This window comes from Chiloscyllium punctatum, chromosome 20 (assembly GCF_047496795.1).
Source record: "Chiloscyllium punctatum isolate Juve2018m chromosome 20, sChiPun1.3, whole genome shotgun sequence".
Classification (NCBI taxonomy): Eukaryota; Metazoa; Chordata; class Chondrichthyes; order Orectolobiformes; family Hemiscylliidae; genus Chiloscyllium; species Chiloscyllium punctatum.
In genome coordinates, this window is record NC_092758.1 from 10,613,156 (window position 1) to 10,629,632 (window position 16,477).

General features: G+C 45.4%; 1 protein-coding gene across 3 annotated transcripts in view; it reads left to right on the forward strand.

The window, feature by feature from the left end:
• The window catches only part of LOC140491875 (protein NDNF-like), a 43,330-nt gene extending 27,435 nt beyond the window's left edge, over nucleotides 1-15,895 (forward strand). For all 3 annotated transcript variants that reach the window (XM_072590303.1, XM_072590305.1, XM_072590306.1), the window contains 3 exons: nucleotides 1,895-2,149; nucleotides 5,594-5,718; nucleotides 12,754-15,895. In XM_072590303.1, the coding sequence (XP_072446404.1) occupies nucleotides 1,947-2,149; nucleotides 5,594-5,718; nucleotides 12,754-14,117 (1,692 nt within the window). In that variant the 5' untranslated portion in view covers nucleotides 1,895-1,946 and the 3' untranslated portion in view covers nucleotides 14,118-15,895. The remainder of the gene's footprint in view (nucleotides 1-1,894; nucleotides 2,150-5,593; nucleotides 5,719-12,753) is intronic.
• The last annotated feature ends 582 nt before the right edge of the window (nucleotides 15,896-16,477 follow it).

Sequence of the window (16,477 nt, forward strand, 5' to 3'; positions counted from 1 at the left end):
GTCAATTTGTGCACAGCCCTCTGCTACCAATGGCAATATCACAATGACGAGATAGTTGGTTTTTGTGATGTTCTTGCTAACTATTGGTGGGAGAGCACTCTCCTGTGAAATATCAAACTGAGGTCCCAACAGGTAGGTGGAAAAGACCCCATGTCATTATTGTGAAGAACCACAGAGGAGTTGTGTCCTAGTTAACATTCATGTCTCACTCAACATCAAAAAGAACCTGATGAGCTGATCTCCAATCACATTATTGTTGTGGGAGCTTGCTCAGTGCAAATTCACGACAGTGCTTCCTATATTCGTTGTGGGTCACTTTAAAAACACTGAGATGGCTGAAAAGCACTTTGAGAGTTCTGGGCATCATGAAATGCAATATAAATGAATCTTTAAGTGATTGCAGCCAGGCATAACCAATCATATTTAGTAAATAGTCCACAGGTAACAGACACACAGAATCAAACAATGAGCAACAGAACACTAGATTCATGGTCAGTAGACATTAAAGGGAATTGGAATACAGGGACTCAGGAATTAAAATATATGACTCTGTGGTAATGTGAATGCAGGAAAATAAATACATAAAAGAAGGTATTTGATATGCTTGCCTTTATTGGTCAGGGCATTGAGTATAGGAGTTGGGAGGTCATGTTGCAACTATACAGGACATTGATTAGGCCACTTTTGGAGTATTGTGTGCAATTCTGGTCTCCTTCCTATTGGAAGGATGTTGTGAAACTTGAAAGGGTTCAGAAAAGATTTACAAGTACGTCGCCAGGTTTGAAAGCCTTGAACTATAGGGAGAGGCTGAGTAGACTGGGGGCATTTTCCCTGGAGCATCAGAGGCTGAGGGGTGACCTTATAGAGGTTTATAAAATTATGAGGGGCATGGATAGGATAAATAGACAAAGTCTTTTCCCTGGGGTGGGGAGTCCAGATTAGAGGGCATAGGTTTAGGATGAGTAGAGAAAAATATAAAGATATAAAGGGGCAACTTTTTCACAGGGAGGGTGGTACGTGTATGGAATGAGCTGCCAGAGGAAGTGGTGGAGGCTGGTATAATTGCAACATTTAAAAGGCATCTGGATAGGTATATGAACAGGAAGAGTTTAGAGGGATATGTGCTACGTGCTGGCAAATGGGACTAGATTAGGTTAGGATATCTGGTCAGCACGGACGAGTTGGACTGAAGGATCTGTTTCCGTGCTGTACATTTCTATGACTCTATTGTTTCCTTGAGTGATGTACTTATTCAAAATAACAATGGGCGGGGGCATGGTGGCTCAGTGGTAAGCACTTGCTGCTTCACAGTGCCAGGGACCTGCGTTCATTCCAGTCTTGGGTATCTGTCTGTGTGGGTTTCTTCCCACAGTACAAAGATGTACAGGTTAGGTGGATTGGCCATGCTAGATTGCCCAAAGTGTCCAGGGATGTGCAGGCTATATGGGTTAGCCATGGGAAATGTGGGGTTACAGGGATAGGCTGGGGGGCTAAGTCTGGGTGGGATGCTGTTCAGAAGTTTGGTGTGGACTCAGTGGGCCAAATGGTCTCTTTCTGCACTGTAGGGATTCGATGATAACAATGGTTGGTCATAGAAATAGCTCTTAAAACAAAAATTGAGAGTGGGAAATGTTTAGGGACAGGATTTAGGTTCCATGCAGGAAGCTGAAGGTATAGCTATCCAATGGCGGAGTGATTAAAACTGGGAACATTCAAGTCCAAATGAGGTGAAGCAAAGTGATCTTGGAGGGCTGTGGGACCAGATGGGATTAGAGGAACAGGGAGATGACACCAGGGAGGGATTTGAACGGGAGAGTGAGAATCTTAAATTCATCTTTGCCTCAACAAAGCAGGAGCCAATTCATTGATGAAACATGTGCCTATAACTTCACAGGAAAGGTACTGAAGAGGTGGTTTGGTGACTGATTGAGCATCCAGAGGTGAAGATGAAGAGGAACATGCTGGCACTAACCTACAGGGATATCCTCTGCACACTGTTTCTCTGCCTCACCTGCACAGCACAGAAGCTACCCGGGAGGGACCCGAATCTTGTGCAATCTCTTTTCAGTCGGCTTCCATCCCAGGACCTGCCTGCCATCCCAGATGGAACTGAAATTGCTGGGTTTCTCATGAGAGATATCCCAAGGAGGTAACAAAGAGGCTGAATTGTCACTGGGGATTGGTGGGCTGGTCAGTGTATAACCTGTGATTGAATCCAATTGAATCAGGCCATGTAGAATTACATAGCACACAAGGAGACCATTTAGTCCATCATACTGGTACTGAGCAGAGGGCATCATCTGGGGAGTCACACATTCAACACAGGAACGAGGAGGAAATTCTCCTCTCAGAGGGTAGTGAATCTGTGGGATTCTTTACCACAGAGGACTTTCCAGGCTGGGATATTAATTAAAAGCAAGCCATGGTAGGATTTTAATCAGTGAGGTATCCAAGTGTCATGGGAGAAGGCAAGAAAGTAGAGTTGAGGGTGATCAGATCAGCCATGATCTCCTGAACAGCAGAACAGACTCAATGGGCTGAATGGTCTCCTTCTGCTCCTATATTGTATGGTCTTGTGACTAGGGTCCGAGTTCGACAGGGAGTTAACCATAGCTACCCCACCTCTGTGGTTAATTTATTGGAGGAGCTGACTATATATTTCTTCAGTAATGCCACTTGAGAATTGTTGCCTAATCTCTGGTATTGGCACTTACAATTTTTCCTTGAAAAATAAAGAATTTAAATGCTTCTGTCATCCTCATTCAAATCTGTGCTCACATTTTGTTCGCCAGGCTGTGTCACTGTCTGAATAACTCCTGCTAAAGATTCCTCAGCGAGTATAAGTTGGTCTCACTGCCCATTATATTGGTGACCTCTCACAAACCTTGCTGACTTTTGTCATCATTCAGCGCTGATCAAAGTGGAAAACATTTCTGCCAACCCTGTGTATCTAATCTGTTGGCCATAAGAAACAACTCTCTCCTGCCAACAGAAGTAATCTGGATGGATTCTTTCTTTCTTATTGATTCCACCATGAATCCAGGAAGCACAGTTTAATCTTCTCCAGGTTTGTCCTTTGACCAGTTGCTCAACAACTTTTGGTTCAATAACTAACATTTCCTCAACATGTGGATCTATAAATCGCTGCTCCTTGCCTGACTGATGTTTCTTTGGATGGCTTGACACCATTGAACATTTTAACTATTTAAGCTCCTTCAGGCATTGCAATAAGGTTAAGGTCAGAGACACACACACACACACATGTTCAAGAGTGAGCATTCTTGACTGTGAGAATGTATACTTTTTCTATTCCCTAACACCCTTTATGTTGCAGAGTTGCTTGTCGTTCAACTTTAATCTTGAGACATACTCTCCCTGTGCCATTGTTGTTGGCTGTAAGGTCTGTTATCAATCTCGGTATATGACCTAGAATATAGTGACACTCACCTTCAGGCAGTGCTGCCCATAGCTTCAGGCTGAATTCAGAGGTGGGCTCTAATACTGAGTACACATTAACTTGCAAATTGGAATACCATCCAGAAAGCCAAGTAGCAAATGAGGATTCATTGAGCTGCCTCCCACTATGAGATACACCACCAAAGGTACCACCTCTGGAAGAGTTTCTAATGGTTTTAAAATTTCTTCACACTCTTCCAGTGACAAATGATAATATCAAACTTTGGACACAGAAGGATCCAGTCCTGGCCAAACTGTGGTGATGGGGAAACCAAAGGGCCATCACAACCAGAACTGAAGCCTTTTCGGACTCAGACAGACCAGATCACAGTTGAGTACGACATATTTTTATGGGGAGCAAAAGTGATTGTCCCGAGCAAAGGTCCTCACCAGATACTGGCTAAACTCCACCAGGGTCATGCAGGGGTTTCCAAAATAAAGATGTTGGCAAGAGGTTATGTCTGGTGACCAGGACTGGATGCAGGCATAGCTGCATTGGTGGAGCAAAGATTACTGCCAGCAATTCCTCCACATTTGTGGGAATGACCGGGTAAACCCTGGACTCGGTCATACATTGACTTTGTAGGTCCTTTCATGGGCTCAATGTTCTTAGTCATTATGGCCACCCACTTAAAGTGGTTGGACATGCATAGAGCTCATTTGTCAAACACGAGGATGACAGTAGAAAACCTGTGAGCATCTTTCCCAATACACAGACTCCTGGAAATGTTGGTTACAGATAACGGGCCATCGTTTACCAGCAGGAAATCTGAGTATTTCCTAAAGTCAAAAGGTATTCATAATAGGACCAGCTCCACACCATCCATCATCCAACGGTCCGGCAGAAAGAGCAGTCCAAACTTTGAAAGCAGGCTTAAAGAAACAGCCTACAGCCTTACAAGATACCAAACTGTCCCGGTTCCTGTTTGATTATAGGACCAGTCCTCATGTAACTACACGGACAGCTCCAGCAGAGTTGCTAATGGGGAGAAGACTCCACACCAGGTTAAATCTGATCTTCCCAGAGCTAGGGAAGGGTGAAATGGAATCAGGAGTGTCGATGCCGGTTACAAGACTCCCCCAAATTGGGGAGAGATAGTTAACTTCAGGGATGAAGTTTGGTGTAGGAACCACAAGAATGGTCCGGGGAATGGGGAAGAGGGATGGATGATGCAAGGTCAGGTCCTGTGATGTAGAACGTTCGTGTCGGTCTGATGGTTCTGGAGAGGCACGTGGACCGTATGAAAGCTGCAAACTCACAAACGATTCGGGAGCAAACATGCCCAGCTCCTCGACAGCCTTTCTGATTGTTCCCGAACCCGTGGGTCCTCCCTCTCCATCAGGTGTTGGGGATACCTCGGAATCTGAGATGGACATGGATGTCTTCACCTGCAACTGGAAATTTCTTCAGGCTGCGTTGGGATTCATTCGGTGCAACAAAATTGGATTCCAAGCGACACTGCTGCCACCAGATTGTATGACAACCGCTGCCTGACATATGGTTTAATTGATAGCTACTACCATCCCTCTTCGTTGTCACCGGGCCTGCTTGGTCTTGAGGGGGAGAGGAAAACCAGGAGCTAACCGAACCCAGTCATCCAGAATCAAAATGTTAGCTCACTCACTCTCTCTCTCTCTCTCCATGAATGCTGACCCGCTCTGATCCCCAGCATTTAGTACGATAAAACTCTTGTCATAAAAATGATGTCGTTTATTGCACAATAGCATTCTGGACAAGTTACAATAGTACGGTTGGCATTCTTACTAAGACAATGAAGACTTCAAGATGGTTGGAATGTCTCCTTCGAGAGCAGTTCAGCCTTTCTTCACCCAAGCCCTGATGGCATCAGTTTGGGTGGAGCTTAATGCACTCTGCAGTATTAACCCTTTCAGAGCCATTCATTTGTACATTCATAACTTGCCTCGCTTTCTCTCCTAGTGCCTGCTCTCAGTCTCCTCTAAGACCTCCCTCCCTCTGCTTACCATTCAGAGCCGTTGTGTGTGAATTGAACAGATTGTAAATGTAAAACCATGATTGCTAATACTGTATCCAAGCTCAGGGTTTATTTGAGTACACTCTGATTGCTGACTGTACTAACTTTCCTTTCCCTGTTTAATGCTGTTTTGTTCTGTGAAGATATTATTTCATAGTGGAGGAGGACATCTCTCCTGTCACAGTGACAGTCACACCATGTGAAGCCCCTTTACAATGGACCCTTGCTCTTCAAGTACTTCCAGACCAACCCTGCGGAGAGGGATCAGGTGAGGGAACATCCCAAGCCAGTTAAATTTCGTCTCACTATCTTTCTTTCCTTCATTCATAGGCTGAGTGTGTCACTGTCTAGTTCAGTGTTTATTGTCCATCCCTAATTGCCCAAAGGGCTGCTAAGAGTCAACACGTTGTTGTGGAGTCACTTGTAGGTCAGTCCAAGTTAGGACGGCAGAGTTTCGTCGCTAAACTGCATTAATGAACCAGATGGGGTTTTACAGTACTGTGATGGTTTCATGAATTCAAACTGCACCACCTACAACAGTAGGACTTGAACCCATGTCCCCTGAACATTAGCCCTGGATTTGAAATTTCATAGCCCAGTGACTACACCACCACATCCCCTGAATGCCACTGGGATGGAGCGCCAGTTGGATTGAGTGAACCTGGGATTGAGTGAGACTGGGAGTGAGTGAAACTGGGAGTGAGGGACACTAGGATTGAGTGTCACTGGGAGTGAGTGTCGCTGGGAATGAGTCATACAGTCACAGAGTTATAGAATCAGCACAGAGACAGGCCCTTTGGCACAAACTGGTCCATACTGACCAAAATGTCCATCCGTGTTAACCCCATTTCCCTGCATTTGGCCCATATCCTTCGAAACCTTTCCTATCTGTGCATTTTTCCAAAAGCCTTTTAAATGTTTTTAATGTACCCGCATCAACCATTTCTGCAGACAGCTCATTCCATATGCGTACCACCCTCTGTGTAAAAAAGTTGCCCCTCAGGTTCCCTTTTATTCTTTCCCCTCTCACCTTAAACTGATGCCCTTTTGTCCTTGATTCCACAATCCTGGGGAAAAGATGAGTGCATTCACCCTATCCATGCCTCTCATGATCTTATGTACTTCTATAAATTACCCCTCAGTCTCCTACGCTCTAAAGAAAAAAAGTCCTAGTTTGTCCAACCTCTCCCTAAAACTCAGATGCTTGAGTCCTGGCAACATCCTTGTAAATTTCTTCTACACTCTTTCCAGTTTAGTAACATCCTTCCTACAACAAAGGGGACCAAAGCTGAACACAATACTCCAAGTGTAGCCTCACCAATATCCTGTATAACTGCAACATAACTTCCCAACTTCTATACTCAATGCCCTGACTGATGAAGGCCAATGTGTCAAAAGCCTTCTTCACTGCCCTGTCTACCTGGGACTCCACTTTCAGAGAACTGTGCACCTGGACTCCAAGGTCTTCTGTTCCACTACACTCTTAAAATCCGACCATTCACCATGAAACTCCTGCCTTGATTTGACTTTCCAAAATGCAAGACATCACACTCATCTATATTAAACTCCATTTGCCATTTCTCGGCCGACTTCCCCAGCTGGCCAAGGTCCTGCTGCAATTACTGATAACCTTCCTCACTGTCCATGATACCGCATATTTTGGTGTCATCTACAAACTTACTAATCATGCCTTGTACATTCTCATCCAAGTTATTGATGTAGATAACAAACAGCAATGGGCCCAGCACCGACCCCTGAGGCACTCCACTAGTCACAGGCCTCCAGTCCAGCTAGCTTCCACTAATACCCTCTGCTTCCTACCATCAAGCCAATTGTGTATCCAATTTGCGAGCTCGCCTTGGATTCCATGCAATCTAACCTTCCAGAGCAGCCTATAGTGTGGAACCTTATCAAAAGCCTTCCTGAAATCAATATGGACTGCGTCTACCACCCTGCCCTCGTCAACCTTCCTGGTCACTTCATCAAAGGACTCTTATAAATTTGTGAGGCATGGTCTCCCATGCACAAAGCCATGCTGACCTCTTCTAATCAAATCCTGTCTTTCCAAATGTGCATATATTTTATCTCAGAACTGGGAGTGAGTGTCACTCAGTGTGTCACTGGGAGCGAGTGTCACAGGGAGTGATGGTCACGGGGAGCGAGTCTCACTGGGAGACATTGTGTCACTGGGAGTGAGTGAAACTGGGAGTGAGTGACACTGGGAGTGAGTGACACTGGGAGTGAGTGAAACTGGGAGTGAGTGTCATTTTTATGCTAATTGAGTGAATAAACATCATGTGAAGCAGAGAGCTTGTGTTAGAAGCTGAAAAGTTGATAAAACTCAGCTGTCCGTGTTTACTTTGTACCAATTCCAAAAAGCTGATTGTTTTCCTAATATCTTTCTGAAAGTTTCTATTTGTGTGTAAGCCACAGTGATTGAGAAAACACCCTAGAACCTTTCCCTGTTCTGTGTTCTACATCAGTACCTCAAGCTGCTCAAGGTACCCAATATGCAATCTGTGAAGAATGCCCCAATAAGGAAATAAATTAATACTTTGTGCCCGTATCAAAGCTGAAAGAGTGAGATTCTCAAACTGACTTCAAAGAGGAGAGAGTAAGGCACTGATGAACACAAAACCTATGGTCCTCTGCTCTAATATTATGATCTCAAGCTCATCCAAATTTCACTTTGTGGATGTTTTACAAACTGGTTTTGATTAATGGCTTGACAAGTCTTTAATGTTTGAAGTCCCATTGAATTGGAACCTCCCCGAGGTGAAATCACTCAGTGAGATCTAAGGTTTGGATTCAGAACCCAGAGGAGACACTAAGTAGCAGAGACACCATAATCCAGGCATGATTTACAACGTCAGTATGAACACTATGGCAACCAGGTAACACAAACACACCTGCAAAGTGTTATTTGTAAGTCCAATCATTCATGGCTTGATTCCAATAGAGGTGTCAAGGTGCATTAGTTATGAAAAGTAAGTATTATCAGGCTTGTTCCAGCAAAGAGTGAAATGGTGATTGATGCAGATATTGTAAGTCCTGGTGAAATATCTGTATTTCTATCTGATTTAAGGCAATATTTAGCAGTGGAAAGACTGGGGAGTAGCGTGCAGGCAATTTCAAATTTTCTTTTTTGTGATCACTTTTCCCTGAGTCAGAAAGTTCAAGCCCCACACCAGTGATTTTGAATCATAGAGTTTTACAGTATAGAGTAAGACCATTCAGCCCAACTGACCTGTGACATCTCTTTGAAAGAAACTGTCCATTAGTTTGCTCAGAGGGATGAAGGATTATTGAGAAAAGCAGAAATGATGAATTGAGGTTGAAATCAGAACAGCTATGATCTTATTGAATGGTGGAACAGGATTGAAGGGCAGAGTGGCCTCCTCTAGGTTCTTGTTGGTATCTGTCCATCTCTTCTCTTGTCCACATTTCCAAGGGTTGGGACCTGGACGTTCCTTGGATTGGCGCATGCTTGTGGACAAGGTGCTGCAGAGTTTGCCTTTGCCCTCTCTAGGGTGGTTGACCCGAAGCCTCTCCTACTCTTATTCCTTGCCACTGGAGACACTGGAAGGATTTAACAGTGACAATCAAACCCTTCAACCATACTCCTTTCATGGTCAGAGAACCCAGGGTGGGACGTGAACATGGAGCTTCTAACTCTCACAGTGTCGCTGGGTCAAAATCCTGGAATTCCCTCCCTCAGGGCATTGTGGGACCATCTGCATCAAATGGACTGCAGCAGTTCAAGAGGACAGCTCACCACCACCTTCTCAAGGGGAGCTGGGGACTCACAGGCAATCAGTGCTGGCCCAACCAGCCCACATGCTGACAGGGAGTAAAAGGCAGGCCTTCAAGTTAGTCCTATACCCAGCAAAACTAGTTTCCTTTGAGTCAATGTCCAACTTCAATAGAACCTGGTCCCTGCCTTTCAGGTTGTGTAGCTCTCACGGAAAGAAGGCTCTATGTGGCAAAGTCTCCCTCATTTCCCTTCTGTCTCAGGTTTAACTCTGACTCCTTAGTTACCGGGCCTCTTTACTGGAACAGCATTTTCTCCCAATTTGCTCCCTCAAAATGTTTCGTCATTTTGAACTGCTTCATTAAATCTCCTATTAACGTCGACAAATATCCCCAGCTTCTCCATTTCTGCTGCTATTCCCACTAAAATAGGAAGGGTTTAGAGGGACGTGGGCCAAATGCTGGCAAATGGGACTAATTCAATTTAGGATATCTGGCCGTATCAATGAGATGGACCGAAGGGTCTGTTTCCACACTGTACATCTCTATGACTCTATAATTCCCAACGTTTGTGTTTCAACTTAGGCTTTGCTGATTTTTTTTAGCAAACTTTAATTGAAATTTCAAATGTAATGCTTTTATATTTTCATCTGAATGTGGCACGGGCATTGTTTGGAGACAAAATAACTGCTGATGCTGAAATCCGAGGTCGACAGGCCGGAGGCTGGGAGAACACAACAAGCCAGACAACATCAGGAGCTGGAGAAGTCAACGTTTCAGGTGTAACCCTTCTTCAGAGCTGGGGTGGGGGTAAGGGGAGCTGCAGATAAAGAGGGTGGGTGGGGGCAGGGGGTGAGGTGGGGACAGGTGAAGACAGGTAGAAGGTATGACCTGGTTGGTCAATGTGAGGGATGAATCCAGTTGGTGGCAGGGAGCCGTGGAAGGGAGGTGGGAGGAGGTCGAGGGGGATAGGAAGGGAGGTTATTTGAAATTGGAGAACTCAATGTTGAGTCCTCTGAGCTGTAGGCCACCCAGGCGGAAGGTGAGATGTTGTTCTTCCAATTTGCAATTTGGTTCCTTGTGGCAATGGAGGATGCCAAAGATGATCATGTCAGAAAGGGAGTGGGAAAGGGAATTAAAATGGGTGGTAACTGTGGGGTCCAGTTGGCCCCAGTTGAATGCTTGGTGAACCATACCTTGAGTTTACATTTATTCTCCCCGATGTAGAGAAGACCACTTCGGGAGCACCTGATGCAGTAAACTAGGTTGGAGGAGAGGCAGGTGAACTTCTGTCTTATCTGGAATTTGTTGCCCATCCTCAATTGCTCTTAAACTGAGTGGCTTGACAGGCCGTTTCAGAGAGCAGTTAATAGTCAACCCACACCCACTGTGGGCCTGGAGACCAGGTAAGGATTTCTCCAGATCTGTGCAGATGGGTTGTCTTTAACAATCGAGAATAGTTTAATGATCACCATCACTGAGTACTAGGATGTAGAAGTTATGCTGCAGTTGTACAAAATCCTGGTTAGAACCCCCACCCCCCCCACTCCCAACCTTAGAGTACTGTGGGCAGTCCAGGGCACGAGACCTCAGGAAGGGTATACGGGCCTTGGAGGGGTTACGTTATGAGAAAGATTATACAAATTAGATCTGTTTTCTCCAGAATATAGAACATTAAGGAGTGAAGACTTCAATGTATTAATAGCAAAAGATACGCTAGATAAAAATAAAAAATTCATGTTGACTTGAAATTCTAGAACTAGGGAGCACAGTGTGAGAATTGGGGCCAGACCGTAGAGGAGAGATGTTAGCAAGCACTTCCACACACAAAGGGTGGGAACGGTTTGGAACTGTCTTCCAGAGGATGATGAATCAGTTGTTCATTTTAAATCTGAGATAGATACACTTTTGTTAAGGGGAAGCGTGAAGGAGCCTGGGCCAAAGGCAGGTATATGGAGGTAGGCCACTGATCAGTCATGATCTCATTGGATGGTGGGGCAGGCTCAAGGGGCGAAATGGCCGACTCCTGTTCCTCTGTTCCTAACTCACCCTCGATCCTGTTCCTATATACCTATCTGACAATACTACTTCAGACAGGAGTTTCTATTACCTAACCATCCACCAAATTTGAATGAGTGATTGGACAACATTCACACAGAGAAGGCTGGGACTGATTACAAGGGCACCGATTCCAATAAGGGGGTTGTGATTAGACACCATGGCCTCAAGTTTGAAAGAATACGCAGTCGTTCCGATATAACACCATAGTCCAGTTCTCACGCAATTTCGCGTTTTAATAAAATCAAATAATAGCAGCATCATGTAAACGATTGCACCAGAATCATGTGATAACTAGTACAGATAAGGAAAGTTCAAGTTCTACAAATATTGGTCTAAATTCTTCAATCGTGTTAAAGAAATACGCTCTATAGCAGAACTGACTGTAATTGAAAAGAGAGACATGCTATCAATGCATCTCAAGCTGCACTCATCAGGACAAACACAAGAATGCCAAATTTCAGACAAGTCCCACTTTTTATACCAGAGGGAGCAAAGGTGATGATTTGTTGGCAAAGTCCAGTTGGCCGAAACATTACAATAGAGAAAGCAATGGGTTTCCTATACTCCTGGGAAATTCAGAATAGATGCAAGGTTTGAACACATTCCTTTTATCCACACAGAATGGGTCCCTCTGCACCCTCTCCCCTGCTTTCTGAATTGTTGTGATTATTTGGAATCTTTGGGATTTTTGCACTTGTCCTAATGAGTGTAAGGTGAAAGGTCTTAGCAACAAGTCTGTTTTTAACCAATTTCCAAGTTTAATCCCAATAAATAACTGCTTGGCAGAATATATCTGTCAACCCCAAACTCTATTCTCTAATCTTTATTTATTGAGCTGCCTCTGACAGCCGATTCAAACTTGGTACCATTGCTGAGTGCGAACAGTTTCTCCCAATTGATTCAGTCCAGGTTTTGACCCCCCTTTTAAAGTTCCTCACAGACTTCTCTTCATTAAATAAACAGTTTGAGCTTCTTCAATCGATTTACGTAACTGAAGGTCCTAAGGAGAGAACACTTGGCTTTCTTTAAAATACCGTCAGGGGAATACTTAGAGAGCTCAATGGTCTTTGATTTAACATCTCATCCAAATGATAGAACCTCTGACAATGCAGCACTCTCTCAGCACTGATCCTCGGACAGTGCAGCTGTCCCTCAGTACTGACCCTCTGATAGTGCAGCACTCCCTCAGTACTGCCCCTCCGACAGTGCAGCACTCCCTCAATACTGCCCCTCCGACAGTGCAGCACTCCCTCAGTACTGACCCTCCGACAGTGCAGCACTCCCTCAGCACTGCCCCTCTGACTGAGCGGCATTCCCTCAGTACTGACCCTTTGACTGAGCGGCATTCCCTCAGTACTGCACTGTGATGTTTGCTTGGATTTTTGTCTTTAATCTGGAACTTGGATTTTGAACCCCAAACTCAGAAACAAGATTCACAAAAACTGACCCCGAATTAACATTCTTTTAACCTCAATCCTTCTTTTGTGAACAGGTGAGTCCGAGCATCTTCACTTACAGATGGATCCCCAGCCTCCTGTCAGTGGAGAAAGTGTGGAATTGTTTTCCTATCGAGGTAATGATGTTGAATCTTATGCTGCTGCCGAAAGTCCGGCTGGTATCTACAGCCTGGAGTTGGTGTCCATCGAGAGGGACACCATTTTCAACATCTACGCCACAGCCACCCCTGGATCTGATCAAGCGTACCCCAAACTACCCAGCGACCCGAGGCTGGGCGTGACTTTTGTACGGCACACCAGCATGTCCCTGGTGTGGAAGCCAAGTCCAACTATCTCCCACTTACAGCAACCTGCTCAGTACTGTGTGGTCATCAATCGGGAGCACAATTACAAAAGCCTTTGTGCTGTTGAAGCTAAACTCAGAGAAAGCACTCATTCCAAAAGAGTGTGGTGGCCTGATATGGACCGGGGGATGCCAGAGTCTCTGCGCCTCAATGCTATGGTCAATCGCCCAACCTTTAGTGCTCAGTCCACTACGTTCTCAGCCGGTCGCCAGGGAGAAATTCAGAAAACCTGCACTGGGACCAAACATGTCTTTACTGTGTCCCAGCTCAGGCCCAGCACCCAGTATTATGTAGATGTCTTCATTGTGAATCTGCTGACCAACATCAGTGCGGCCTACATCGGGACGTTTGTGAAGACCAAAGATGAGGTAAAACACAATGTGTTGGAGCTGAAAGGTGGTCGAGTGATGGAGATTCCCATCAAACCAGGTGCTTCCAGAACCTTACAGTACAGACCAGCGTCCTCTCACCACGCGGTCACTGTCTCCCTTCATTCCTGTTACCAGCCGGTCCATGTCCAAATTAGGCAGAACCGAAGGTTAGTGGCAAACCAGCATGTGGAGGGAGTGAAACATTTCCAATTCGTCGGCAAGCCTAAAGCCAGGTACCAGCTCCGTCTCAAAGCCGACAAAACAGGCCGGACCTTACTGAAAGTTCACGTGACCACTCACCGTGACAAACAGCCCTTCCCCAGCCTGCCCCGAGACACCCGACTCAAAGTCTTCGACCGACTGCGGAGCTGCTCGTCTTTAACTGTCGCCTGGCTCGCCACGCGGGAGCCAAACAAATACTGTGTGTACAGGAAGCGGGTCACAGACCGGGAGAACCCTAGCGAGCTGCAAAACCATTGCCTCGATCCAACAACACGGAGCAAGTCGGAGAAAGTGAGCTGCCAATATTTCAGCGGCTCAAACCCTCAGAAGGCAGTGATGACGGAACGTGTTGAGGGTCTGGAGCCTGGGACAACCTACCAGCTCGACGTCTATGTGATAGGCCAAGGGAGACATTCAGTGAAGTACCAGAGCAAGAAAGTGAGAACGAGGATGACATGCTGATGTACAGGATAGTGAGGTCTTCACCCTCGTACTTTCCTCAGCCCTACTTACCTTGAAGAATTTCAAACCCCAGGTTTGGAAGGTTAGTGGGCTTGATGAGGAGACCCTTTAGCCATCTGCTTTATCTTGTCCTATCACCTGCTATCTTCAAATTCAGGCAGTGACCTTCCACCTTAGGTTAAGTCACCGAAGGATCCTCTGTTCAGGAAAAGAGAGACAAATATTGTGCCATATCATGAAGTGATCTCGATTTCACATAAACAGAGAAACCTCAAGAAACACCAGTGTTTCCAATGAGACGTGTTCACCCATCACCTCAATCACTTGGTCAAGGGTTTACAGAAAATAAATAGACTGTGCAATAATTTAGGAGAGCCTTGCTTTGGTGTTGTGTGCAACGAGTTGACATTTTATTATGAACCTTCCTGATTTATTTTCTTTTGTTCTAGTTTTGAAGCTGGTGTTGGAAATTGGGGTCCCGCTAAAGCTGAATTATCTTAGTATTTACTGTGTAGCATGAGATTTCATTTAAGTGTTATTAATGGGGTGGCGAGCGAGTGTTCAGCTCAGTGGGTGGGACAGTGGATTCACAACGGGTCAGTTCTTGCACCAGCTGAGGTCACCTTGAAGATTCCACCTTCTCAATCTCGCCCTTTGCCCTGAGCTGTGGTGGTGCTCAGACTCACCAGCAGTCCCCTCTCTCTCTCTCTGTCTGTCTCTAATGAGAGATTAGTCGACAGAGTTGGGATGGCTACTCCTACAGCAGTTTTTTTATTCATTCATGGGATGAGAGTGTTACTGGCTAGTACAGCATTTATTGCCAATCCCTAGTTACCCAGAGGGCAATTAAGAGTCAACCACATTGCTGTGGGTCTGGAGTCACATGTAGGCCAGACCAGGTAAGGATGGCAGTTTCCTTCCCTAAAGGACATTAGTGAACCAGACGCATTTTTTCTGACAATTGACAATGGATTCCTGGTCATCACTAGACTCTGAATTCTAGATTTTGTTTTAAGAATTCAAACTCCACCATCTGCCATGGTGGGATTCGAACCCAGATCCCCGGAACATTAACTGGGTCTCTGGGTAACAGTCATCATGTGCCCGTAACCGGCTTTACAATATTTCTAACAAATCTAAACAAAAGGAAAGGTCGTGTGAGGCACTGAAGTCTTGATGCTGCATTGGTGTAACAATGTTGGCGCCATGTTTGCCCTGTTATCCGGGATATTGTTCGGGAAATTTAAAAAGCCATTGTTCTTAGAAAGAATGCTAAACTAATCCTCAGATGAAGACAGATGGTCATCCTGGCACCATGAGTGGCTGTACTGGACATTGGCAAAAGGGAGTCAGCTGGTTGGTTGGGCCAAACGCAGACAAGCGGGACTAGAATCGATTGGGAATCTTGGTCAGCATGGATGAGTTGAACTGAAGGACCTGTTTCTGTGCTGTATTACCCCTCTATGACGCAGTGTAGATGGGCAGTCCCCCAAAATATGATTTATTAACAAGGGGAGGTGGGACATGAATGAGACACAGGGAGTGCACGGATCCAGAGGAAGGAGTCCCCTCCTTCTTGGGAGAAGACCAGGAGTTCCCCTACATTAGCCCAGGGGAGAATCAAAGATTGTTACTATCGAAGACTATTGCTAAAGACTGAGCGACATCAGGGACAAATACTTCATCACTCTGAAACGGTTCGACAGAACAGCTTCAAGATAATAAAGCATTCTTCTCTGTGACAAATCATTTATTTCCTTGCTTTGTCCAATTAAATAATGCATTATACATAAACTGCTGCTTCTTAGCAAACTCAATAAACTTTCTGAAAATGGCTTACAAATGGTCTGCTGCCTTGTTAGGGACAGTGGTCACACATTCCCGAGATCTAACACAGAGTTTACCAACTCTGAACCTCTGCAGAGAAGGAACTGACTGCTCATTATTTGAGGTAAAAACAATGACTGCAGATGCTGGAAACCAGATTCTGGATTAGTGGTGCTGGAAGAGCACAGCAGTTCAGGCAGCATCCGAGGGGCAGTGAAATCGACGTTTCAGGCAAAAGCCCTTCATCAGGAATAAAGGCAGTGAGCCTGAAGCGTGGAGAGATAAGCTAGAGGAGGGTGGGGATGGGGAGAAAGTAGCATAGAGTACAATGGGTGAGTGGGGGAGGGGATGAAGGTGATAGGTCAAGGAGGAGAGGGTGGCGAGGATTGGTGGAAAAGGAGATAGGCAGGTCGGACAAGTCCGGACAAGTCATGGGGACAGTGCTGAGCTGGAAGTTTAGAACTAGGGTGAGGTGGGGGAAGGGGAAATGAGGAAACTGTTGAAGTCCACATTGATGCCCTGGGGTTGAAGTG